At 38.4% G+C, this 26,889-nt stretch overlaps 1 protein-coding gene across 1 annotated transcript in view; it reads right to left on the bottom strand.

Annotated features, from left to right (window-relative positions):
• Window positions 1–25,866, bottom strand: part of ADAM7 (ADAM metallopeptidase domain 7) — a 77,628-nt gene extending 51,762 nt beyond the window's left edge. Inside the window, exons 1-8 of the mRNA XM_043981293.1 lie at window positions 25,854–25,866; window positions 21,322–21,425; window positions 17,193–17,269; window positions 15,491–15,569; window positions 9,916–9,992; window positions 8,300–8,486; window positions 7,704–7,766; window positions 222–293 (exon numbers count right to left, since the gene is read on the bottom strand). Of these exons, the coding sequence (XP_043837228.1) occupies window positions 222–293; window positions 7,704–7,766; window positions 8,300–8,486; window positions 9,916–9,992; window positions 15,491–15,569; window positions 17,193–17,269; window positions 21,322–21,425; window positions 25,854–25,866 (672 nt within the window). The remainder of the gene's footprint in view (window positions 1–221; window positions 294–7,703; window positions 7,767–8,299; window positions 8,487–9,915; window positions 9,993–15,490; window positions 15,570–17,192; window positions 17,270–21,321; window positions 21,426–25,853) is intronic.
• Between the last annotated feature and the right edge of the window lie 1,023 nt (window positions 25,867–26,889).

Raw genomic sequence — 26,889 nt, 5'->3', positions numbered from 1 at the left:
TTAAGGCCATTTGGAACCCATCTGGTCCTAGGGAGTTGTCTGAGGTAACTATTTATGATAAGATCTAAAAGAAAAGAACAAAAATAAGAAGCAGGATTTGTCTTGCAGGTGTGTAGTCTATGTTTCTTCCTCACTACTGCTCAAGAAAACCCAGGACCTATCCTGAAAAGTCTGTCCAGTGGTACTTGAACTTCAGTCAGACTGTAATGTATCTTACTTACCATGTTGACAAAATTGACCATGCCGAAAATTCGAGTACGCAGCCATTTCTGCAGATGGTTGTGTCTTCGGTACTGGAAATATAATTTGGGGAAGCCTCTGTTAGAAACAAAGAGAAAAGCTCTAGGGGCAGCTAGGTGGCACAGTGGTTAGAACACCGGCCCTGGAGTCAGGAGGACCTGAGTTCAAATCCGGCCTCAGACACTTGACACTTACTAGCTTTGTGACCCTGGACAAGTCATTTAACCCCAATTGCATCACCAAAAAAAAAAAAAAAAAAAAAAAAAAGCTCTGGATAAAAGCTTATACCTTTTGAGATGAGATGACCCAATGTAACAATAGCTCAGGGATCTTATCAATGTGGGTGTTTCCTCCATTGATAAAGATAATAATCCATTCATGCCTATAGCCAAGAAAAAATCCAATTGCAATAATGGAAGAAAAAAGTTCTTTTTCCTCCCCTTATAATGACTTTTGGTCAATTCCTAGAAAAAAAAAAGTCTGGCCCTAGAGTCAGGAATGAAAGAGAAGTAGGTTCCTCAAATATCATATAATCCAACATATATTTGAACAATAATCTTTCTAGTAAATCTATTTGAAGTTATTTAAACTCTAGTTTAAACCCTTGGGGAAACTAGATGGTGCCATAGTGCATAGAGTGCACAGAGTTAGGCAAACTTATCTTCTTGAGTTCAAATCTGACCCCAGACACTTACTGGGTGTATGGTCGTGGCCAAGTCACTTAACTTTGTTTGTCTCAAGTTCCTAATCTATAAAATGAGCTGGAGAAGGAAATGACAAACTACTCCAGTATCTTTGCCAAGAAAACCCCAAATGGCATCAAAAAGAGTTGAGCACAACTGAATAAAAAAGGGTTGTTAGGAAGGTATTCCTGACATCAAGCTTAAGTTACCATCTTCTATCCTTCCTTCTAGTTCTGCTTTCTGGGGTCAAACATGGCTAGTCTAATCCCTTCTTAAAAGAGCAGCCTTTTAGTACTTGGTTACATCCAACAGGTCCTCCCTTAGTCTTCTCTGCTCCAGCCTAACCATCACCTCTTCTACATATGATAATAACTCAGTGCCCTTCGCCATCGCTATTGCCCATCTCTAGTTACTCTCGCTTCTCAATGATCATTTTTGACTATATGGGCAACTGAACACAGGACGGCAGAGGAGGCCTGATGAAGGCAGAATATAGGAAACCTACCACTTCTCTATTCCTGGAAGATATTCCAAAAATAATAAAGCCCAAAATCACATTATCTTTTTTGACTGCCATATCTTAACAGCTAATTCACACAGGGCAAATAATCTACTAAGTTACCCACCTACCCCTGGCCTGATCTTTTATAGAACAACTGCTGTCTAAATATCCCTCCTCCATCTTACACTTTTTTAATTTGATTTTTGAACTCAGGTTTCAAACTTTTCACTCATATTGAATTACATTTGTTAGATTCATCCCAATGTTCTAGTCTGATGGTGTAAAACTTAAATAGAAATAGGGTCACTAAAACATACATAAAAATTCCTGTGGTTCACATAATGATTCAGAAAACTACATATTAACATCATCGATTTTTTTATTTTATTTTTATTCATTTTATTAAATATTTCCTAATTACATCAATGTAATTAAAGTAATTCCTCCCACACTAGGGAATACCGTAGAACATATGTCAATTGTTGGCCACAGACCTGACATCAAGGTCTTTTTGGATTCTGATTTTACCATCCAGTGTGTTAGGTCTCCCTGTCCTCCCCAGCTTTGTGTCAGTTGCAAGTGTGATGAGCATGTTATCCCTGTCTTTATGGCATAGTTGATAAAATTGTTACACAGAACAGAGTGAGGTACTCCAATAGGGTCCCACTGCTACATTATCACTGACTCACCATAATCACAGTTTGCATACCATCATAAAACAATTTTGAATCCATTTTATTTATTAACTAGTCTGCATATCTCTGTCTTCTCAGTAAGAATGGTATAGAACATATTATATTAAAAATTGCTAAAATCCAGGTAAAAACATCCACTGAATTCTCTTCATTTGCTAGTTTAGTATCTTTTCAGAAAAAAGAAATAATGTTACCCTGACCTGACCACATTGTGACAAAACTGTGCTGGTTCTTCCAATTATTGCTTCCCTTTCTAGATGTTTAGAAACCATCCCTTTAATGACGCAGTCTATAATTCTCCCAGGAATCAAAGTCAGTCTCACTGGTCGATAGTTTGTAGACACCTTTTTGAAAATGAGGATGATATTTACCATTTACCTATAAAGAACCTTGTTGTTGGATTATTTCAGTTGTGTCTGAGTCTTTGTGACCCCATTTGGGTTTGGGTTTTTTTTGTTTGTTTGTTTGTTTGTTTGTTTGTTTGGCAAAGATACTGAAAAGGTTTGCCATTTCCTTCTCCAGCTTATTTTATACTTAAGGAACATGAGGAAAACAGTGTTAAGTGACTTGCCCAAGGTCACACTGCTATTAAGTGTCTGAGATCAGATTTGAACTCAGGTCCTCACAACTCCAGAGTTGGTGTTCTCTTCACTGTTCCAATGTAGCTGCCCAGGAAGGGCTTTAGAGAGCATATAATCCATCCCCTCATTTGTTAGAGGAACAAACAGAGGTCTAAATTGTTGAAGGGTGAGATTATGGCAAAGCAGGGAGTAGAACCCAGGAATCCTGACTCTCCAGCACTCTTTATGCTAATATCTTCCTAACTATGATTCAGGACCATAGAACTATAGGATTTGTACTGGAAGTGATCTTTGAGACCCCAAGGATGAGGATGCAATTTTAAGTGACAAAAGCTTCCCCATCCAGTACCTCTCTGGGTATCTGTTTCCTCATCTGTTACACATGGATGCTTACTTGAACTCTATATATGTGCAAGATTCTGGATAGGATGAGAGGAAGCGGTAAATGAAATGGAAGAGAATAAGTATTTATTAAGCACTTATTAGGTGCCAGGCACTGGCCTTAGAAATATTATCTCATTTGATCTTCATAACAATCCTGAGAAGGTAGGTATTATTATTATCCACATTTTGCAGTTGAGAAAACTGAGGCAGACTTGCCCAGTGTTACACAGCTAATAAATATCTAAGGCTGGTTATGAACTCAGGTTTTATTGACTCCAGGACAGGCATCCTGTCCACTGCATCATTTCTTTTTTTTTTTTAATGTTTTTTTTTTAATTTTTTATTTTAGTTTTGAGGCAATTGGGGTTAAGTGACTTGCCCAGGGTCACACAGCTAGTTAAGTGTTAAGTGTCTGAGGCCGGATTTGAACTCAGGTCCTCCTGAATCCAGAGCCGGTGCTCTATCTATTGCGCCACCTAGCTGCCCCACCACTGCATCATTTCTAATGAGACAAATGAGATTATATAGTTAAAACTCCTCGAGATCTAATTAAGATCATTTGGGATCTAATATTACAAGCCCTTTTTTCCCCAATTGTTTTTTTTGAATTTCTTCATTTTTTTTCATGTTTGCTTTTGGTATCTTAATTTACTTCTAATTTCTTTTTAACTACAAACTCCTTTTGTTCTTCCTTTTTCTCTACCACTATATGCTGATCATAAGAGGCAGTATCACAGTGGTAGAGAACCACCTAAAGTTCAAAACGACTTATGTTCAAATCCAATTTCAGATACAGATGAGCCATATGACCCCTGAAACTTTTAGTGCCTAAGGTAGCCCTCTAATATTATTTCTAGGTGGTATTTTGAATTTACGTCACAATTATTCCTGGAAATACTCCAGAACCCCTTCCCTATTAAACAAAGATCCACTTTCACTGCAGGAGCTTCCTCATGGCATAGCCTCCTATTATAGTGAAAATGCAAGTCTGATAAAAAAAAAAAAAAACAAATATAGATAACAAAGATAAAGGTGGAAGATTAGAGTAGGAGCTCTTGGCAGGCAGTATATCTCTTTTGCCTCTTGTTGTATTCCTAGTTCTTAGCATGGTGCCTGACACATAGTAGACAACTAGTAATTATGCATTGATTGATTGGAAGATGGCTTAAAAGTCATCTCATCTGACTCTCCCATTTTACAGAAGAGGAAATTGAAGCACAGATTAGCAGTGGTATTTTCCCAAGTTCTCAAAAGTGGTATCGAGGGGGCAGCTAGGTGACACAGTGGATAAAGCACCTGCCCTGGATTCAAAAGGACCTGAGTTCAGATCTGGCCTTAGACACTTGATACTTAGTAGCTTTGTTACCCTGGGCAAATAAATCACTTAACCCTCATTGCCCTGCCCCCCCCCAAAAAAGTGGTATTGAGCACAGCTGAGTTTTAACCTCAAGATGGCATATTACAAATAGAGAGACTGCTCATCCCACTGCCCCATGCTACCTCATCTCCACTGCATATATTTTGAAATGGCACTTTTCTATCATCATTATTTTCATAAAAGTTGTTACTGTTTCTGTAATGTGATCTTTAACTGCAAGCATTTTTCTATGAGTCATTTAAGTCTCCCAATAATTATGAAAAGCTATCTGGTAATGGATAAATACAGAAAATGAGATTGAGAACAGATTAGATAACTAACAACTAGAACCAAGTGCTGCCTCCCTCCCTTCCATCACTTGTGCTTATTTTGCATCTCTATGCACTCATTTGTGAGACTGTTTAAGGTATTTGAAGGCAGTGAGTGCTTCATTTCTGTGATGCATTATAAAAAAAGAAAAAGATTTGTGGGTGTTATATACAATATTATAGAACACAAGAGAAGAAACAGAGTGAGTAATCCTCAAGAGCAGGGACCGTCTTTTCCTTTTCTTTATATACCCAATATATGCAGTGTCTGGCACATAGTAACTGCTAAATAAATGTTTATTGACTATTTCATTTTATTAATTGTCCAGATAATGTGATGGTAGCACAATGAAAAAATGGAGTCCTCTCTCCCACTGTGTGTGTGTGTATAAATATATATATATATATATATATATGTATGTATATATATGTTTGTGTATGTATGTATATATACACAGTTGATATATATGCACATGCATACACTTAATATATATACCCATTATATATATATATACACATACATATACATATACATACATACATATACACACACACATATATCCAGACTTGTGATTTCATCAGTTGTGATGTCCTACCCTATCCTTGTTGTGATGCCCCACCTTATCCCTCAAAAATGTCGACAATTATCTAATCTGTAACTTAAGATTTTAGATAATTGTCTGGAACACTGAGAAGTTAAGTGACTTTCCCAGGGTCACACAGTCAACATGTCTCAAAGACAGAGCTTGAACCCAGGCCTTTATGAATCCAAGATGATTGGAGGACTCTCTGTTTGGTCAATCGCATTACCTCTCATCTCATAAACCATGTAAAATTCAATATAGCATACATACATATATAAATATGTTATATGTGTGTGATATGTGTATGTGTTTGTATATGTATATGTGTATACATAATACCACATGCATTATACACACATATACACAGAGTTTTGAGGGAGAAGGAAGGAATACACAAAGTGAGGAAGGAATGTGGTAATGTAGAAAGTCTCTGTTTTGGATGTGTATCTTAGAATCTATAGCTATCATGACGGTTGAGGGAAAGACAGCGATTGGGTACTTTACAAGATAAGTTCAGAAAATTGACTTTGTTGAAGTCACCTGTCCTTATGGTATCAGCTCAAAGGTTAGGGTTTTGATTGTTATCTATGAGGATGGCATTTAGTGAAGTCAGAGAGAAAGAAAATGAGGATGGATATCTTACTTATGGGGACTGTCAAGTGTTATTTTATGAGAAAATCCTAAAAGATAAATATCTAAAGAGAATGAATGAGATAAGCTGAAAGACTCTTACTTGTGATTATTGAAGGTAAAACAAAGAGAAGAAGACTGAGCTTTAGGAAAACCATCAAGGCGATACTCAAAAAGACTTTAATCAGTGTCTGGAGGGACTGAATGAAGTAAGGGCTTCCAGGGGAGTCAAAAGGAATCATCTACTTTTATAATGAATACTCTGTTTGTGGGGGGACTCTGGGGGTGATGCTGGTTATAGCAAAAATGCTGTATATAACTATAGATGACTTCATGTTCTTAATGCTTTTGAATATTATAGTACTTAAAGATTTGCAAAACATTTGATGCATATTATCTCATTGCATCCTCACAATGAGCCTGAGAATGGATGCCATTATAATCTCTATGTTACAGAAGATGAAACTGAGACTAGGAGGTTCTTGGCTTGCCCATGGTCACACAGCTAGTAAGTGTCTCAAGGACAAATCTGAACTCAAGCCTTCACAACTCCAGGTCCAGTCTTCCATCTACTGTGCCACCTAGATGCCTAAAAACAAGAAGAATAAGATCCCTTTCCTAATGGAAAACTGTCAGAAGACATAAATAGGTAGTTCTCAAAAGAAGACAAACCTGACATAACAATATGGACCCTGGAGTAAGAAAGTAAGAAAGACCTGGATTTGATTCCTGCTTTGGACACTTCCAAGCTTCCATGGGCAGAACATTTAACCTCTCGAAGACTCAGTTTTCTTTTTTTTGTAAAAATGAAGATAGTAATATATGCAGTAACATCCTAACAAGCTATTATCAGACTATTAATAGATGAAGAAAGCATGAACAATTCAGGAATTTATAATGTGCATAACCCAGAGTATTTGCTTCAGATCTCCTCTTCTTTCCCCAACCTACTTACTCCATCCTTTCAGTTCTACTGATTGACAGAAGACCTACATTCAGTAACAGGAGCTATCACCATGAACTGCTTCTTCTCCCCAAATTCATACCTCAAGTCTTCTCAAGAGGCCCTAGTCCTTGATAAAGCTGACGCCTCTATTTAAAGAAAAAAATTTTTGGTATCTTTTGTGTTTACATTACAATTCCTGGAAATATTTCAATCCCCCCTTCCCCACTGGGGGAGGGGGAGTGACACAAAAATGCCTGATTCAGTTACCTCTTCTGACAATGTACCACATTCTGCAAGGAGGAATTTCCCCCCTTACATACTTTCAAATTATCATCATAGGTCTCTCCTTCCTTTCATAGCAAAGTCCTGAGAGGGAGGGGGCAGAGGAAGATTATAGACATTTATTGCTTTCAGTGTCTTGCCTCCCACAGCCTTTGAACCAGAGTTTTGGGGCCCATTACTGACTGAAATTGCTTCCCCCAGGGTCATCAGTGTCCTCCTTAGTGTTGTGAGAGCACTTTGTAAAACTTACAATCCTCCACAAATGCAAGTTGCTATTTTTATTATTATTCCAGCTATTAATCCTACAGTCCTGTAGAACCCTAAAAGAGATTAAATACCTTATAGAAGAGGCCCTCCTAGTGGGGCTCAGGTTGGAGCTGGCCAAAGCCCCAAGACAACCCACTCTAAGACACCGTGCAATATTCAAAAAGCACAAGTACATTTATTAAACTGTTAGATGGTCAGTAGGCCATCCCCTCTGAAAACTTACCAAGGCATGATCAGCAACAATGAAGAGTTCAATGTACTTCTTCTCTTTTAGGTACATCTGCATCTTTGGGGTAGATTAAAGGGAAACTGTTATACATGTTCTTTCTTGTCAATGATAATTAGCTGAATAATCCCCTCACAATATAGAAAGATCTGTTACTTAATACTTTATAGATAAAGCAAAGGAAACTTAAAGAGTCATGGCTAAAGAAATGCAGGGTAATACCTACAATACAAATGTGACTCTTTTCTGACTCTTCATCTCCCTCTATCTCTTTTTGTTTGCCTCATTCTCTCTCACTCTCTCCCTCTCCTCTTTCCTTCCCTTTTCTCTCCTCTTTGTCTCTATTTCTGTCTGTCTCTATGTCTCTATCTCTTACTCTGTCTCTGTCTCTCTCTGCGTCTCTCTTCCTCTCTCTCTGTCTCTCCCCACCCTACTTCATGCCATTTCTCTGGATTGAGTTATAAAACACATGTTATGTTTTGTTTTTCACTAAGATAACAACCAGTTATTTAGTCTCTACCAGGTGACAGTGACTGTGCCACGTTCTGTGAATTAACAAAAGAAACAAACAAATAGATAAAAAGCTTACTCACTTCTAAACTGAGGCCCGACCTGGAGGCCTGATTGATGATTTCTGTCTTGGAGAAGTTGTACACCACACAGCTCCCATTGCTTGTGTCTGGAGCCTTGTGGTCATATTTGAAGATGGCATGCTCTCCCTGATCAGTATGCTCTAGAGGTTCGATGAGATACCTTTGGTCACGCTTCCTGAAGTATCCCCTGTAAAGCACGAGAATGAAGACCATATGCCCAGAGGTTGTGGACAGGTGACCTTAGCCTATTCCTGAAACTTTGACTGCTCCAACTCAAAAGGAATGACATGTAATAACATGGGAAGAGGAATATGTCTCCATGTGCAATTGGTGGGTTCAGAAGGTATGGATAGGAAACATGTTCTTATTTAGGTTGTTTTGTTTTGTTTTGTTTTGGTGTGGGGCAGGGTAATGAGGGTTAAGTGACTTGCCCAGGGTCACACAGCTAGTAAGTGTCAAATGTCTGAGGCCAGATTTGAAATCAGATCCTCCTGAAACCAGGGATGGTGCTTTATCCACTGTGTCACCTAGCTGCCCCTAAAACATGTTCTTATTTAGAAACCATAACTCTCAGCCAGAACAAGGTGCTAAAAGTTAGTTCTTCTGAGGTCTCATAGGCAGAAGCCTGGCTGCCATCCCTAATTCTCTCTTTTTTCTGAGTGCAGGATGGAGGAATCACAGAAGAAGAAAAGGAAATCCCAAATGTCCAATCCAAACCTCCTATTGTTCATAGGAACATAAATTTAGAGCTAGAAATAATGTATTAGATTATATAATCTAACCCTGTCATTTTACAGATGAGGAAACTGAGGCTCAGAGTGGTGAAATAACTTGCTGAAGCTCACACAAGTGAATAGACAGTAGATTCTTTCTAACACATCACATTCCTCTTTTGCCATTTTTTTGGCCATATTCTGTCCTTTCAAAATCACAATAGCACCTTCTGTTGCCTAGTTTCTATATGATGAGACCTGAAAGTCATGTGTAAGTTTGGAGCCAGGATAGTTTGTTTTCCTTTCCCAAAGTCAAAGACATTTGATAGTTGAATTCAGTGTGTCCTTTAAAAAGGAGGTTTGAGGGAATAAGTATAATAGAAAGAACATTGCATTGGGAAGTGCAGTTGGGTCCAAGTCCCAGCTAAACCTCCACTCATCATTGTTTTTTGTGTGAGTCAGTTCCCTTTTCTGAATCTAGGTTTCCTTATAAAATTTTCATGTCCCTTCTAGCTCTGACAATCTATGGCCTCTTGCTGCAAACGCTTTTTTCCCCTTGAACTTTTTCACAAGTTTTACAAAGCCAGACCATCTGCATTATATCTAAAGCATTGGCCTTTCACTTTCACAGATGGATGAATAAAGGAGGCCCGTGAGTCACTCCCACAGTGTGGGTGCAGTGCCAGGGAAAGGTGTGCTGATTTATCAGTTTATTTTTCCTGAAGTATGCGTATCTTTCATGAATTACAAAAGAGGCCAGAGCCATTCCACCCCCAGAATTCACACTGGTCTATTCTAATTTCATATTAAACATACTCAGCTCCATCCTAAGTCAAACAGACTCACTATTTGTTGGGAATAATGCTTAGTCACTTGGGAGAGTATGGAAGATCTGGTTCTTACCTCAAGCCATCACAGGTACTGATGCTAGCAGCAGAGTCCTTTTCATGAAGTATGTGCCCTTGGTAATAACAATGATCCTACAGGAGAGAGCGAGAGAGAGAGAGACGGAAAGAGAGAGAGAGAGAGAGAGAGAAAGAGAGAGAGGGAAAGAGAGAGAGAGAGAGAGGGAAAGAGAGAGAGATAGGGAGAGAGAGAGAAAGAGAGAGAGAGAGAGAGAGAGAGAGAGAGAGAGAGAGGGAGAGAGAGATTATAATAATAAGCATTTATGGGCTTTAAGGTTTGCAGAACATTTTACATGTTATCTCATTTGATCCTCTCAACAATCGCAGGAGGTTGATTATATTATTATTCCCCTTTCATAGTTAAGAAAACTGAGGCTGAGTAAAGTTAAGTCAATATGCCAGAGTCAGCCATCTCATAAGTGACTTAGGCATGATTTAAACTCAAGTCTTCCTGATTCTAAGTCCAGGCCTTTATGCACTATATCATGCAGCTGTCACATACACACACACATACATATAAATACATGCAATACACATGTACATTGATATACATGTATACCTATATATCAATACATTCATATGCCCACATATTTAAATAAATGAATACACAAGCATGCACATGTATGTGTGTATGTGTGTGTATATATACACACACACATATATATTTGTGTGTGTTTAAATGATGGGGGAACGACCAAGATGCTCAGCTCTTATGAGCATACACAGAGAGCTTCAGCTGGTGCAATCCCCAATCGGACTTTGGAGGTAGTTACAAACAATCCATCTTTGGTCCCAGTTCATTAATGATTTGGTAAAATAGGACCTCTTTGATTGGCTCTAGGGCCAGAATGGGAATGCATTCCAACAGTGCTAGTTTACCAAGGCCTCATTCTTATCAGTTTAACTCTCTCCTGATCATCTGGGTTCTGGGGAGAGAAAAGAGACAATGCTATAAGGGGGAGGCCTGGGTGCTATGGGCTGATATGTTGTCTGGAAATAAGAGCCTCTGCCCTTTGCCTCTTTGGGTTTATTCTAGCTGATTTTAGATGAAAGAGGTTAAAGATGGCTCTGACCTGGTCAGCTTTTAGAAATGAGGAAAGTGAGCCACTGTGAGGCACAGGAATGGAGTCCCAGCTGAAGTATGCAGTGAGTCAATTCAACCTTGAGTTTTTGTTTTTTTTTTTAATTTCCTTTTATTCAGTTTTTTTTTTTATATCACTTCTCCTGAAACATAGTGGCTGAACTGAAGCCTGTTTCCTGTTAATATTAACTTCACTTGGCTAAAACTTCACTTGTGGAGTGGTAATATTAAGGGAAAATTGTTTTGTTTGTTTGTATTATATTCCTCAGGAAAGAAGTCAAAGGGGAATTCGAGCTTCCCAAGGTGATTTAGTTAACTTTTTGTGAAGGAATTCTCCTGGCTCTGAGGTTTTTGTTTAAATTTGTGACATGTAAATCTCCCAGTCAGACCATTGTGAACCTTCTAAATATAGTTTATTGTGTAACCTGTCTTGATTTACCTTCGGAGTCTATTTAACTAGGTTTGTTTCCTTAAGAGATATATGAGATGAACTAAGAGGAAATACTAAATTGATGCATATGAAAAATTCTCTCTATCACTCTGTCTCTCTCTTTCTCTCCCCCTCCCTCCCTCCTTCTGTATGTATCTTTGTTTCTGTCTGTCTCTGTCTCTCAGTCCCTTTTGTTTCTCTTTCTTTTCATCTCTGTCTGTATGTGCATCTCTTTCTCTCTCTGTGTCTCTCTGTCTCTATCATCTTTCTCTTTCTCCCTGTCTGTCTGTCTCTCTCTGTCTCTCTGTCTTCCTGTCTGTCTCTGTCTCTGTCTCTGTCTCTCTCATCCATAAAATCTTTTTTAGAATCCTGATCTTTGTGCAGGTTATTTTTCTGAACCCTAAACCTGGTAATAAAACCTAAGGGTTTTTGTTTTGTTTTGTTTGCTTTTTTACTACTAATTCAGCATTAGTAACTTAGCACATGAAATCAAAGAGGAGATATTTCTCCCACAGAACCACCCACCCCCAAGATCAATCTTTGGGAAACACCCTAGTAGTAGTTGACCTAAGGATTCATCCAGTAGCAATGTCACACTTGGACTCAAATTTGACAGGACCAATGCTATGTAGATACTGTAGGTAAGTCTGGGCCCACTATCCCAACAACTCAATTACACTGTGGAGAGTAGCTTTCCAACATACACGTACACCTTTCCCCACAGTGGTTAGAGAAAATGTTTTCACTTTAGTTCTTGCTATATCTTTGAAGTAAATATGTTTGACAAAGTTAATTGATAGGGTGAATAGGTGGCTCAGTGGATAGAATATCAGCCCTGGGATCAAGAGGACCTGAGTTCAAATATGACCTCAGACCCTGGCTTTGTGATACTGGGCAAGTCGCTTAACCCTGATTGCCTCCAAGAGAAAAGTTAATTGATATTCAATAATTAAATGGGACTTGGGATCTAATACCCAAGTTACAGTGTGGAAGAATGCATGGGAATGGCAACTGGAGGCCATAGCAGTAGAGAAGAAGTACCCTACTCTTAGATACCTAAGAGAGGATGTGTATCATCCCAGCATTGGGAGAGAGGGGAGAGAGGCAGAGACAGAGACTGATTCATGGATGAACAGATAGACAGACAGGCAGAGATTATGTTGCTTCTATTTTTTTTTTATTCTCAGAAGCCGGTCGACTATATCAGGAAAACCATAAATACATGAGAGCTGAGACAGCAAACAAATGTTGTCAGCTCCTCCACACTTAGCCTGAGGCTTTTCATATCATTCAAAATCCTTCTTTGGAGTCCCATGTCAAGTGCTGCTCCTATGAAGCTTTTCTTGGCCACATTTTAATTCAACCCTACTTAATAACAATGGTAGTAACAAGTACCTGCCCATTTTACACATAGCATAAACCAGGCTTGGATTCTTAATGAACTTTCATTTTGAAAATTCAGTTTCATAATATCCTAAAATTCAATATGGAAGAGACTTTTAAAAGTCATATTGTTCAATCCCTTCACTTTACAGATGAGGAAACTGAGACCCAGTGAAGTGAAGTGACTTGGCCAAGATCACACAGAAAATAAAGATCATAGTTGGGATTTTAACCAAATCATATGACCATGGATCCAGAGCTAGAGAAAGGACATCAGACCATAGATAAGCAAACAGAAGCACTGATATATTAAATAACTTGTTAAAGTTAACACAGGTAATAAGTGTCAGAGGCAGAGAGATTGAACCTTGGTACTATGTCTTTGTTGTCACTGTGCCAAGGCTGCCATCCTGTAGTATCCACTCCCAAACCCTTTTTTTAGAGATGAGAACCAGAAAGCTTGAGAAGCTGAGGACTTGTACAAGGTCATCTAAGTAAGTAAGTAGCAGAGTTCAGTCATTTGGTGTGGTTCTAGAGGGTGGAGAGAAATCATTTGTATACAGGAACAGCGCCTAAAGGTTGCATGAAGGGGCTGATGATTTCATAGAACTGCTTGAAACCTCCATTTGCTATGTTAATATTATTAACCAAGCAAGTTTCTATAATTACTAACAATGCATGTTTTTATAACTTCGAATATTACCAAGAATTCATCACATAAAAACTCAATAGAATAGAGGATTCTTGAGGGCAAAGACCTTTTCCCTTTGTATCCTGGGCAGTTAGCACAGTGGCACTCATTAGGAAATTTAATAAATTTCATGTTAACTAAATAAAATGGGCAATATGATTATTATGGCCCACCCCTTTTCTGATGCAATAATTAAAAGTCTGATGAGATAATATTCTTGCCTGGGAAAACCAAATATTGGTTCTGTATTTTAAATGTTCTTCTCCTTGTATTTGATGCTATTCTTTATTTTATATAAAATTCTGAGCATTTTCTTTGTCCCTGAGTAAAGAGGCTCATGAGTTCAAAAGTTCCGTGTTGCTCTTTCATAGTTAGACAGCAAAGTTTATTTTCCCTATCGATGACTTTTAATTAAAGAAAAACTCTGAGCTGAGTTTAGAGGTTCAATACTCTCATAAAACCCTTTAATTCTAAGGGAATTGTTGTCTCAGAACCACCTGCAAATCACCTTGTGCCAAGGCAACAACTTATTCCTCGTAATGTCATCACCTGAGAAATTCTGTGATATTTGTATGTTATCCTTGAGAGCATACAAGCTGACCCATCCTCATCTCTGCTTGTCCTTGGTCAATTAAAGCTGGTCTTATTTCATTCCCAGGTACCAGTGAGTCCACTATTCTTGGTCCACTATCAATAGCCTCAGGATGCAGCTGGGTCCCATAAATCCATAAAGCATTCCTCTAAGACAGAGAGGGGATGGTCTTGGTCCCGTGTTTGAGTGTAAACCCCTTCCCTTAATGTAACCAGTCATACTTCCCTCACTGCCATGATTCTGTCTACTCTAAACTGCATTATTTCCTTACCTTCCCTGTTCTGTTCTTTGTTCTATGTTTGTTTGTTTTTTGCAGATCTACTATTTTATTATCAATAAATCAAAAAGATATAAGATCATAAGTGTTTACCAATCATACAAATGTAAAATAATGAAATATGCTGAATGGCAAGATAGATTGATTAGTTCTATTATAGAAATATCGCAAGGGGCAGCTAGGTAGCACAGTGAATAGAGCACTGGCCCTGGAGTCAGGAGTACCTGAGTTCAAATCCAGCCTCAGACACATGACACTTACTAGCTTTGTGACCCTGGGCAAGTCACTTAACCCCAATTGCCTCACACACAAAAAAAGAAAAAACAAAAAAGAAATGTGTACCATATATAAAGATGGTAAGGCTTTACTAAACATTTATATTGCGCACTTTATTATTTTTGCACAATAGTTTTCCTTTTTTTCTTTTTTAATATCATAAAACTATTTCATTATTGTCCAGATATATGTAGAGATAATTTCCAACATTTGTTTTCCTAAGATTTCTAGTTTCAAATTTTTCTCCCTCCCTCCCCTCCCTCCACCCTCCCCAAGACAGCAAGCAATCTGATATAGCTTATATATGTACAATCACATTAAACATATTTCTGCATTAGTCATGCTGTGAAAGAAGAATCAGAGCAAAAGGGAAAAAAAAAACCTCAAAAAAAGAAAACAAATAAAGTAGAAATAGTAAGGTTCAATTTGGCTTCTATGTTTATAAAAAAGGATTTATATCTATAATTTTTGTCTTAAAACTAAGGAAGGGGCAGCTAGGTGGCGCAGTGGATAGAGCACCAGCCCTGGAGTCCGGAGTACCTGAGTTCAAATCCGGCCTCAGACACTTAACACTTACTAGCTGTGTGACCCTGGGCAAGTCACTTAACCCCAATTGCCTCACTAAAAAAAAAAAAAAAAACAAAAAAAAAAAAACTAAGGCAGCCATCACCATGCTTTATTAATAGGTTCATGACCTGTTAAACTATTGTATTGGTCAAAGTAAATTTCCTCAGTATATCTTTCTTCAATTTCGCACATAACATTCCCGAAGTGACAAAGCTGGCAAATATCAGATCTTAGATTCAAATCCACCAGGCCTACTACCCCCACACTGTTTCCTACCATGTTCTGTGGATTTATGGTGATCTCCTTCCCTCCTTGGGAGTAATATGTTTCGCTGTAGTTTGGGGATACAAGGTCCCTGGAAAGAGAACAAAAAGACAGTCACTCATTTTCAAAATGCCAACAAGCACGGGAGGATTTCCCTAATTTTTCTCAATACTTTGTGAAGTCCTTTTTCTTCCTCTAAGAGAGGATGCTGAATCTCACATAGTGTTTAAAAATCAGTTCAAGGACACATCTCAGAAAATGAAAATATAATTGATTGCTTGAGTAGCAAAGTTGCTAGTTGGGTGAGTAACATCTTTGTGGAACCTCAGTTAACTAATCTTTAAGATGGGGGTAATATGATCCAATGGAAATGCCTGATGTGTAAAATGTGAGAGGGTCATGTAAGTATCAGGGGAACCTTTCACTCCAGCAGAACCAGGAAGGAAAACTACTGATATTGAGAAATGATTAAAGTAATTCAATTAATGGACTCTCTTTCAAGAGCTCATGCTGAGATGGTGATCATGGGAAAGAAAAGAAAGGACAGAGAAAAGAGATGTGGAAGGGGGAGCATTGACAGGATATAGCAATGAATTGTAAATGAGAGGTGAGGGACAGGCAAAAATGATACATGACTGAGGTTTTACATCTGCGTGCCTAGAAAGATGGTGACACCTATAACATTAGGGGAAAGATTGGAGGAAAGAGCAGGATTGTAGAAGGAAGATTTATCAGCAGCTAGGTGACACAGTAGATAAAGCACTGGGACAGGAAGACATGAGTTCAAATCCAGCCTCAAAAACTTACTCCCTGTGTGACCTTGGTCAAGTCACTTAACCTCTATCTGCTTTAGTTTCCTTTTCTGTAAAATAGGGTTTATAATAATACCTACCTCCCAGGGTTGTTGTGAAGATCAAATGAGATATTGATAAACTGCTTGGCACAGTGCCCGGCACACAGTAGGCACAATATTATTAAAAGGATGAGTCCAGCCTGGGGTTTGTGGCCAACTTCTCTCTTGAGGCTAATCCCCTGTTATTCTCTCTCTCTTCTTCTAGCCTGCAGCCAAACTAGGTTACTTTCTGTTGTGGGAACATAAATTGCATTCTTTTGTCTCTACTCCTTTACTTTTACACTAGACTTGGAGTCAGGAAAATGGGTGTAAACTCTGACTCGAACACTCACAAATGAAGGTGATAGACACAATGATCCCCAAAGTCTATTCTTGATCTAGAAATCTGATGCTATCTAATCTAATCTTTGGGAATACCCTCCCTTCCCATTTTGCTGTTAAATCCCTACCTGTTATTTACAGCTCAAAACAAAGACCTACTCCATAAAGTCTTCCTGTTTCTCTCTACCCATCAAGAGTGTCCTTTTCCCTTTTGATTCTGATGCAGACCTAGAATTTTGTTCTCCACCTCTCAAGTGTACTCTCTCTTTTTTTTTTTTCTCAAGTATACTTTCTATGTAAGATCATGCCTGGTTCTTATCTGTGTGCATTCTAGAATGTGTGCTGAAAACCATGTATTTCTCTTCTCTTTCTAACCTCATCCCTCACAGATCCATTCACCACACAGTTATTGAAGTGAAATCTACAAAACATAGATCTGAACCTGTCATTCTCCCACTCAAAAAGTTGCAGTGGCTTTAAGAAAAATTTGGATAATGCCAATGTAAATTCCTTTTTAATCTTAAATACAAGGCAACTCACTCTGTCCTTTTCAGGTGAAGCACCATTTGTTTACCATGAAGAATCATCTCATAGAGGAGTTCTGCATCATATTTTTCCTGGAAGAAAAAATATGCATTCCAATGAGTTTCAAAGGAATGAGGAGAATGTGCCCCTACTGTATGACTTACATGTAGTTAGTACTTAATCAATGTTTGGTGAATTAATTCAGTTTCATTGTTTATTCTCTTTCTCTTCTGTAACTATACATAGGCCATCATACTACTTAAAGGTAAGGAGATGAATTCCTTAAGGTAAGTATCATAAAGAGGAAAGAAACAATGAAGTCTTCTCATTTCACTATAGTAAAAGGAAAACAAAAGTAAATGATCTGTCTGAGAAAGAAAACATTGTACAACACATGAGGACACCAAGGAAGATCTGTGAGACATTGTTGGTGAGGAAAGGAACAGTCAGTAGCCTAAGCTGTCTCTGAGCTCACAGTGTAGCCTGAATGGCTCTTACATGACAAAGGACTTTGATACAATTTGAGTGATATCTCATCTTTCTGGCTCTTTCCCTGACAATGGAGAAGAGATTTGTTGTTGTTTAAATAAATGCCATTTGACCTTAGAAAGCACCGAGTTCACAATGTTCAAGCATGACTTTAGAGGAAATGTGGTGAAACAGGAGAATACATTGGATTTCTGTTAGAAAACCCAGATTTTTTTTTTTTTTGGTGGGACAATGAGGCTTAAGTGACTTGCCCAGGGTCACACAAGAAAACGTAGATTTCAAATCCTGGCTTTGCCACTTCCTACCTGTGTGCTGTGTGATCTTAGAAAAAATAATCAGTGAACTTATCTGGGTGTCAATTTCCTTATCCATAGTAGGTTCTCAATGATGATAAAGGGCCTTTAAAGATCTAAATGTGTGGCAGTTTGGGAGCGTAGTGAATAGAGCTGCTAATGACTTGGAGCCAGGAAAACCTGAATTCGAATTCAGCCCCAGACACTTAATACCTTAATAATACCCTCTCTCAACCTCAGTTTCCTCATCTGAATTCACTCAATTCCATCATTGACAAGCCCAGTCTCAGTGAGTTAGTCAACAAGCACGTATTATGCTCCCTTTGTATATCACCAGTGGAAGGAAGAAAGACAAAAAAGAGTCCTTGCTCTCAAGCAGCTCACAGTCTAGTGGGACAGAAAATAAGAAACTGAACATGCACAAACAAGCCACATACAGGATAAAATGAAGATAATCAATAGAGGGAAAGCATTAGCATTGAGTGGATTAGGAAAAAGGTTCCCTGTAGCAGGTGAGAGTTTAGCTGGGACCCAAAGGAAGCCAAGGAAATTCAGAGTTAGAGAGCATTCAAAGCATTTGGGACAGTCACCCAAAATTCCCAGAGTCTAGAGAGAGAATGCCTTATGAAAGGATGACAAGAAGGCTTGTCTAATACATTGACTTTACTCTACTTAGAGGGACATTGTTTAAGATATGTAATGAAATAGTATAGCAAGAAAAACAGTAACAAATTCTCTCTCTTCCCTTTTCCATCATAAACCTGGGATAACTTTTCTTACAAAAAATATACAATATAAGTCACAACAAAGGAAATACCTTGGGAATATCAATGAAGGGATTAACACATAGGGAAGATGTGGCTGGGCACTCATAGAGAATGACAATATTGGAAAACTGGAAAGGACCTCAATGACCAAGTCAAACTTATACCCCAAAGGAATCCCCACTATTGCATATCCTGAGGAGTGATCATCTAGTCTCTATTTGAAGACATCAAAGGAGAGAATAGCCCTCACCTCTCCAGGCAGCACACTCGACATTTGGACAGCTCTAATAATCAGGGCACTTTCCCTCCTGATATCAAGATTAATCCTGCCTCTTCACAACTTCTCCCCATTGCTCTGGTTCTATCCTCTGAGGCCAAGTAGAGGAAGACAAATGCTTTCTCAGATACTTAAAGACAACCATCATGTCATCCTGAAGTCTTCTCTTTACATGATAAACTTTCCCAGCTCCCAGAAAAACAACAGGTCCATGTGGGAGTCAGACGGAGTACATATCATCCCTATTGTACTAATTCTACAAAAATTGTCCCCAAGATGCTTTCATTGAGCTTAAGATGAGTTCATATGGATACTTTTATTGAATTTTAAGATAGTAATTTTATCTACATGTGTAATAATCTGAGAAATTTTAAATATACAGGAACAAGAAAAGTGACTCACCCTAAAACATTTTCTCACTGAACCAACAAAAAGGCAGAAAAGATGAGGTGATAATTGATTACAAAATCAGGGTATTATAGAAAGTGATTATTGTATCCATCTGCATAATATTCCATGGAACATTAAAATACAGAAGAATAGAAGAATATTGATATATCCCATGGCTATTTCCAACCATTAAAGAAGATAAGAAAAATGAGATGATAATAATCCTACCATCTCTTCCAGGAAAGATACATTGAACATAGAACTACCAAGAAGAAAGCTGTGACTAAATGTTGAGACCCACTGCCATCCTGAAATTGAAGCTCAATGGGAAGAGCTTACTTAAAACACTTTTATATGGGCCCTGGCCTAGAGTTATGAAGACCTCAGTTCAAATATGGACTCAGACACTTATTAGCTCTGTGAACCTGGACAAGTCACAATGCCTCCTGCCAAAAAAATACTTAAAAAAAAACAACACTTATGACCTACCAGTCTATCAGAATGAGAAAATAAATTATAACAGATTTGGAAACTGTCTTTTTAAAAATCTATGTAACATTTCAAAGTAAATTTTATTGATATTTCTTATTTTTACGTCATCTAAATTGTATTGAACTCCTCCCCACAGAGAGTCATTCCTTATCAGAAAGAATAAGGAGACAAAATGCAAAATTATATCAGTTAATTACTTCTTAATTTGGCTTAGTGATTGTTGCATCATGCAAAATATGGAGGAAGCTTCCAGGGGAAATACTATTTGGATCTGACGGAAATGTGTGTCATAATTGTTATTATGAGATCAAAGGGGGTTTAGGTGACAGATTTAGATCATGTTACTTACTCTGAGCAACCTGCAGACCACTAGGAGGTCTCTGAGACTTGTTTGATGGAAAGTCTCAAGACAAAACGGCCCTGGATCAATGCCCTAGAGGTCTCTGGGGCTCAGTCTGATAGGGAGTTAGCTTCCCAGACCAGGTCTTTTTTGTGACCCTAAGTCTATTCCCAAGCCTAGGCCTGCTCTCAGTGAATAGGTCACAGACATCGATGTTCCTTTGCTCAGAGACCAGTGTTGGCTTTTTTACTGGAAGTACTGGTCATCTCTCTCAGTGACTCATAAAAAATATTATTAATATCTATCAGGGCATTTATGTATAGCATTGTATTAATATTTATGTATTTGTTAAATATTATATAATAAATAATATGTCTCATATATATTATATTTATATTTAATATGGCATTAATATCTATCAGGGCTGTCACCATGCCTGGAATCTTCTCCCTCCTCTGCTCTGACTATTGACCTCTCTGCCAATTTTTTTTTTTTTTTTTTTTTTTTAGTGAGGCAATTGGGATTAAGTGACTTGCTCAGGGTAACACAGGTAGTAAATGTTAAGTGTTGTGTCTGAGGCCGGATTTAAACTCAGGTACTCCTGACTCCCGGGCTGGTGCTCTATCTACTGTGCTACCTAGCTGCCCCTACCCCTGCCTCTTTTTAAGGCCCAAATAAAACCCCACCTTTTACAGAAAACCTTCCCCAACCCCTCTTTTTTTCTTTTTTGCAGGACTATGGTGGTTAAGTGACTTGCCCAGGGTCACACAGCTAGTAAATGTCAAGTGTCTGGGTCTGGATTTGAACTCAGGTCCTCCTGAATCCAGGGCCGGTGCTCTATCCACTGCACCACCCAAGCTGCTCCCCCAGCCCCTCTTAATTCTAGTGTCTTCCCTCCAGTAATTATTTGCTATTTAACTTGTACATAGCTTGCATTGTATGTCTCTGTTTGCATATTGTCTCCCCCATTAGATCGTAAGCTCTTTGAGGGCAGGGATTGTCTTTTGTCTCTTTGTATCCCCAGCACTTAGCACAGTACCTGGCACAAAGTAGGCATACGATAAATCTTCATTGATTGATTAAAGAGAAGTCATACCTGCTGGCCATACTTTTGATTTTTCTCAGTATCTCTCTTCTGAAGCACAGGCCGTTTTTTAGGGTAAACCATCTCATAGGCCTCTTTCCTGAGGCCTTCAACTGCTAGAGAAGAAAAGATGGAAAGACACAGTTAACATGCACAATGTCTTCTCAGCAGAAAAGGATGAGCAGAATTAGGTGCCTGTGACCTTGCTGGGTCCCTTTATGAGAAAACAGGAAGCCTTAAGAAAAATGGTAAAAAAAAATGATGAAATCAATTCAGGCCTTTTCTAGATTATCATCCTCCTTGGATATTGTTGGTCACACTCTTCTCCTTGATACTTTTCTCTCCAGATATTCCTGGTGCTACTCTCCCTTGATGTTCCTTTTACCTATCTGACTATTCCTTTTTCTCCTTTGCAGGATCTCCATCCAGGTTAAAGTCACTAATCCTGAGAATGCCTCAAGGTTCTGTCCATTAACCTCTTCACTTCTCCCTCTATACTATTTCACATGAAGACCTCATCAACTTCCATGGATTCCGTTATCATCTTTATGCTGATGATTCTCAAATCTATTTTTCCAGTCCTGACATCTCAGCTGACCTCTAAACTCACATCTTCAGCTGCCTATTAGACATCCCAAACTGGATGTCCCATAGCCATCTTAAATTCAATATATCTCAAACTTTGGAAACGTCATAATTTCCTTCCCAAAACCTTCTCCCATTCCTAACATCCCTATTAAGGTCAAGGGAACTATCATCTTCCCAGTTGCCCAAGCTCACAAGTCATCCTTGACTCTTCCCTATCACTTGCCCCTCATATCCAATCTCTTTTCAAATACTGTGCATTTTTAACTGCATAATATCTCTTCCATATGCACCCTTCTCTCCTCTAACTTTGCCACCAAACTGGTCCTCATCATCTCATGTCTGGACTCTTACAATATCCTGTTGGTGGGGCTCCTTGTTACAGATATCTCCCCAGTAAAGTCCATTCTCCACTCAACTAACAGGGTGATTTTCATATAGCATAGGTCTGACCATACCACCACTCCAATGTCTCCCTGTTACTTCCAGGATCAAATATAAAATCATCTTTGACATTCAAAGTTTGGCATTCAAATTAGTTCATAACCAGCGCCGAATCCCCACCCCTGCCTTTCCAGTATTATTACATTTTATATTTTCCACATATACACTATGATACAGTGAGACCGCCCCCCTTGCTATTCTTCAAATAAAACCCATTGGCTGTTCCCCACCCCCACTCCTTCCTCATCTCTTCCTTCAGCCTTCTTTGGCTTCTTTGGGGTCAGAGGCTTCTAGAGGAAGCCTTTCCAATCCTTTTCCATTAATGTGTCTTCCCTTTGTTGATTACTTTTCATTTATACTCTATACAGCTTATTTGTACATAGTCCTTTGCTATAACCTCCATTAGATACTAAACTGCTTGAGGGCAGGGAACATATTTCCCTCACCTATCCCCAGAGCTTAGAACAATGGCTATGGGTGCCTAATAAATGCTTATTGACTGACTTTCCCCACCCCCTTTTCACTTTTCTGGAATTTTTTTTCATAGTTCTTCAGTGATCAGAGACAGGTACTACATTTTGAAAGTGATCTTTGACGCCAGGTCTCTCCTGATTCCAGTACAGATTTTTCAATGGCCATACCATGGGCCTCCTCATTAAGTGGACTATTTCTTTCTCTTAGATGATGTTTCTCTTTAAGGATGTGCTCTTACAGAAGGATCTGAATCAGCCATTTATATTTTACTGTGAATGAATAAAGGCATATTGACTTCCTTAAAGATAGATTTGCATTTGAATTCTGCCATCTGATTGGGTGAGAAGAAGCATGATTAGTGGAATAAGAGCCTCTGACAAGCATTGGCAGCCTAACCTTGGGTAAGTACCTTTACCTCCCCAGCAAATGTCTAAAATTATAGCCTATCAACCAGGCAATAAGCATTTATCGAGTGCCTATTTTTGTTGTTATTCATCATTTTTCAGTTGTGTCCAACTTTTCATATCCCCATCTGAGGTTTTCTTGGAATGATACTGGAGTGGTTTGCCATTTCTTTCTCCAGTTCTCTTCACAAATGAGAAAACAGAGGCAAACAAGGTGAAGTGACTTGCCTAGGGTGACACAGCTACTGAGGATCTGAGACCAGATTTGAACTCAAGAAGATGAGCCTTCTTGACTTCAGGCCCAACACTCTATCCACTGTATCACGCAGCTACCCCCACAATTAGAAGAGATGCTACTTTCTATGGATAGAGGAAATAATCTTCTCTGGAAGTCCCCTATAACCATGAAAATGCAGGTCTAGTTCCTAACCCTATCCTGAAACATTTGATACTTTAAATGGTACAAAGGAGAGAGGATTCAGGTATTCTTTACAACCTGGCACTTAGTCATTTCTTTAGTGCCTATGGTTTTATTTGCCATTTCTTTACAGATGACTCCTAGTTTCAATGACTTTCCTGAGCTCAAGATGACATCACTGCTTTTTGGGCATTTTGAATTGGATGTTCCAAAGGCGTCTCAAACTCAGCATGTCTAAAATAGAACTGGTTATCTTTGCCCCAAGCCTACCTCTTTTCCCAACTTTTCTTCCCTCCTTTGGTCTACGGAAACATCATCCTCCCAATTACCCAGATTTTGCTTCTCTTCACCCTGCATATTCAATCACTTACCTTCCACATCTTGTTTCTATCCCCATGGCATCTCTCACAAATGTCTCATCCTTACCACTGCCCCCCAACCCTAGTCCATAATTTAAGTTCATATCATCATCTCTCTCCTGGACCATTGAAATAACCACCTTCCACATGAAGTCTTTCCTGGTTCCTTCCCCCCAGTGACTAGTGCCTTCCCCTCCCAAGATTACATTTTCTACATATATGGGCATAGACACACACATGCACACATGATAAATATATGAATTAATAATAATAATAATAATAATAATAAATATAATACATAAATGAATGAATGTAGGCATGCGGGTTTTATTTTGTCTCCATGGGTTAGCATGTAAGCTCTCCAAGGACAGGAACTTTTTTCAGCTTGCTTTTGTATCCCTGGCCCCTAGCTCAGTTTCTGACACATAGTAGGTGCATAACAAATGATTATGGACCGATTCATTGAAATCTGAAGTCATGATTTGAATATTGCTTCTGATATGTAATAACATAACTCTCTCCCCACTATCACCACATTGCTTCTGAGCTGTTTGTATTAAAGGATTTCCATAGTCTTTGTTTTTTCCTAAAATGCTGTGAGTCCATTCATCACTACCAAGTTGTATTTATATCAGGGGAGCAAAGGCAATACAATGTTCAGAAAACAATCAGCATAATTAATTGTGTTTTTTTAAAAGTACAAAAAGCACATGCTTATCTCAACAAGTACAGAACAAGCCTTTGAAAAAGTACATCACTCTTTTATTCTAAAAGTCCTGCAAAATGTTAGCTTGCAAAGACCTTTTCACTCTCTCTCTCTCTCTCTCTCTCTCTCTCTCTCACACACACACACATACACACCCCTCCCTTCCTCCCTCCTTCTCTCTGTCTCTGTCTCTGTCTGTCTCTCTGTCTCTGTCTCTGTCTCTCTCTCTCTCTCTCTCTCTCTCACACACACACACACACACACACACACACACACACACACACATAACACATACACATACACACCCCTCCCTCCCTCTCTCTGTCTGTCTCTATCTCTATCTCTTTGTCTCTGTCTCTATGTTTCTCTGTCTCTCTGTCTCTGTCTGTCTCTGTCTCTCTCTCTCTCTCACACACACACACACACACACACACACACACACACACACACACACCAAAATCAAGTACCACATACAGTGGGAATACACCAGAAGCTTTCCCCAAAAGCACAGGAATGACTAAGAATGTCCCCTAGCCATGCCATTATTTGATATAATTATAAAAATGTCGGCAATAGTAATAAGGCAAGATAAAGAAAGCAAAGACATTAGAAAAAGAGTGAAAAAAATGTTTCTATTTGGAATAACCTATCAATGTCAAAATAATAAAAATTCAAATACTACAAAAGGAAATTTACAGTTTCAGCACTAGGGATACTTAACAAAACTTAACAAAATAACAAATGTTAATAACAAAATTAATTTGGAGAAATGAAGGACAGTATATCAAAGGAAATAATTTTTAAAATAAAGGGAAAAATATCTCTTCCAGACCTCAAACTACATTATAAACTAGGAGTCATCAAAAAGATTTGGTATTTTTTTTTAAAAAGAGCAGAAAAATGGAACAAACTAAACAAGCCCATATTAGAAAGTTAAAAGAGTTAAGAAATAGAATCCAATAACTCAGTGTTTAATAAATTCCAAATCATAATTTACATAGGAAACAATTGAATACTTAATGGAAAATGCTGGGAATATTGGAAAGCAGTCAGGTAGAAATTAAACTAACATCTTATATCATAGTAAGCAATAAATTTTAAAAGGATTTGTGACTTTAATATCAAGGATCTTAACACAAAAGGAAATAATTTACCTTTTACAGTCATGCGCAGAAGTATTCTTAACTAAACAAGGGAGAGAGGCAATCCCAGAAAATTAAATAGGTAATTATGATATGAAATTGAAATGTTTCTGCACAAATAAAATTACTGTCTGTAGGATGATGAGGTAAATTGTTGAGTAGGAGGAATTAAAACTTTGTATTGTTGCTGTGTTTCTCAGGTGAGAATTTGGTAAACATAAAGACAACTCACACATGCGCAGTGAGGTGGCACTGGATAGGGCTAGTGCCTGGAGTCAGAAAGACCTAAATTCAACTCTGGCCTCAGATACTTACTAGTTGTTTGTCACGTAATCCTGTTTGCCTCAGTTTCCTCCTCTGTAAAATGAGCTGGAGAAGCAAAAGTCAAGCTACTCCAATATCTCTGCCAAGAAAACCCCAAATATATCATGAAGAGTCAATCACAATTAAAAAGGTTGAACAACAAAAATACATGTGTCCAGACATAGAGGGCAAGCTACCTGGCACAGTAGGTAGAGCACTGAACCTGGAGTCATGAAGACTGAGTTCAAATCCAGCCTCAGACACTTACTAGCTGTGTAAATCCCTCAATCCTCGTTGCCTCTTCGCGTTTCCCCATCTGCTAAATGAACTGGAGAAGGAAATGGTAGCGCCCTCCCCCCCCATAAAAGGCGGGTTATGAAGAGTCAGACATGATTAATTGACAAAACAACAACATTCCATTATATCATTATATTCAAATACCACAGTTTATTTAGCTGATCTCAAATTCATAAATAGCTAACTTTCATATAGTGCTTTCAAGTTTGCAAAGATCTATATCTCATTTCTATTGCTTAGTATATAGTCCTTTGCTCCTACAAAGTGCTACTGATAGATATTTTGATGCATATGGGAACTATTTTCTTATAAATGCCTTGCTTGCATATGCAAGACTATATGACTAGTGACATAATCTCTGGCTAAGAGTATGGGCATATTAATTACTTTACTTGCATAAATCTATACTGCTTTCCAAAATGGTAATGATTCACAAGTGACTTGGCTA

This window comes from Dromiciops gliroides, chromosome 2 (genome assembly GCF_019393635.1).
Source record: "Dromiciops gliroides isolate mDroGli1 chromosome 2, mDroGli1.pri, whole genome shotgun sequence".
In the NCBI taxonomy this organism is placed as follows: domain Eukaryota; kingdom Metazoa; phylum Chordata; class Mammalia; order Microbiotheria; family Microbiotheriidae; genus Dromiciops; species Dromiciops gliroides.
This window is presented reverse-complemented; position numbering and strand designations above follow the sequence as displayed.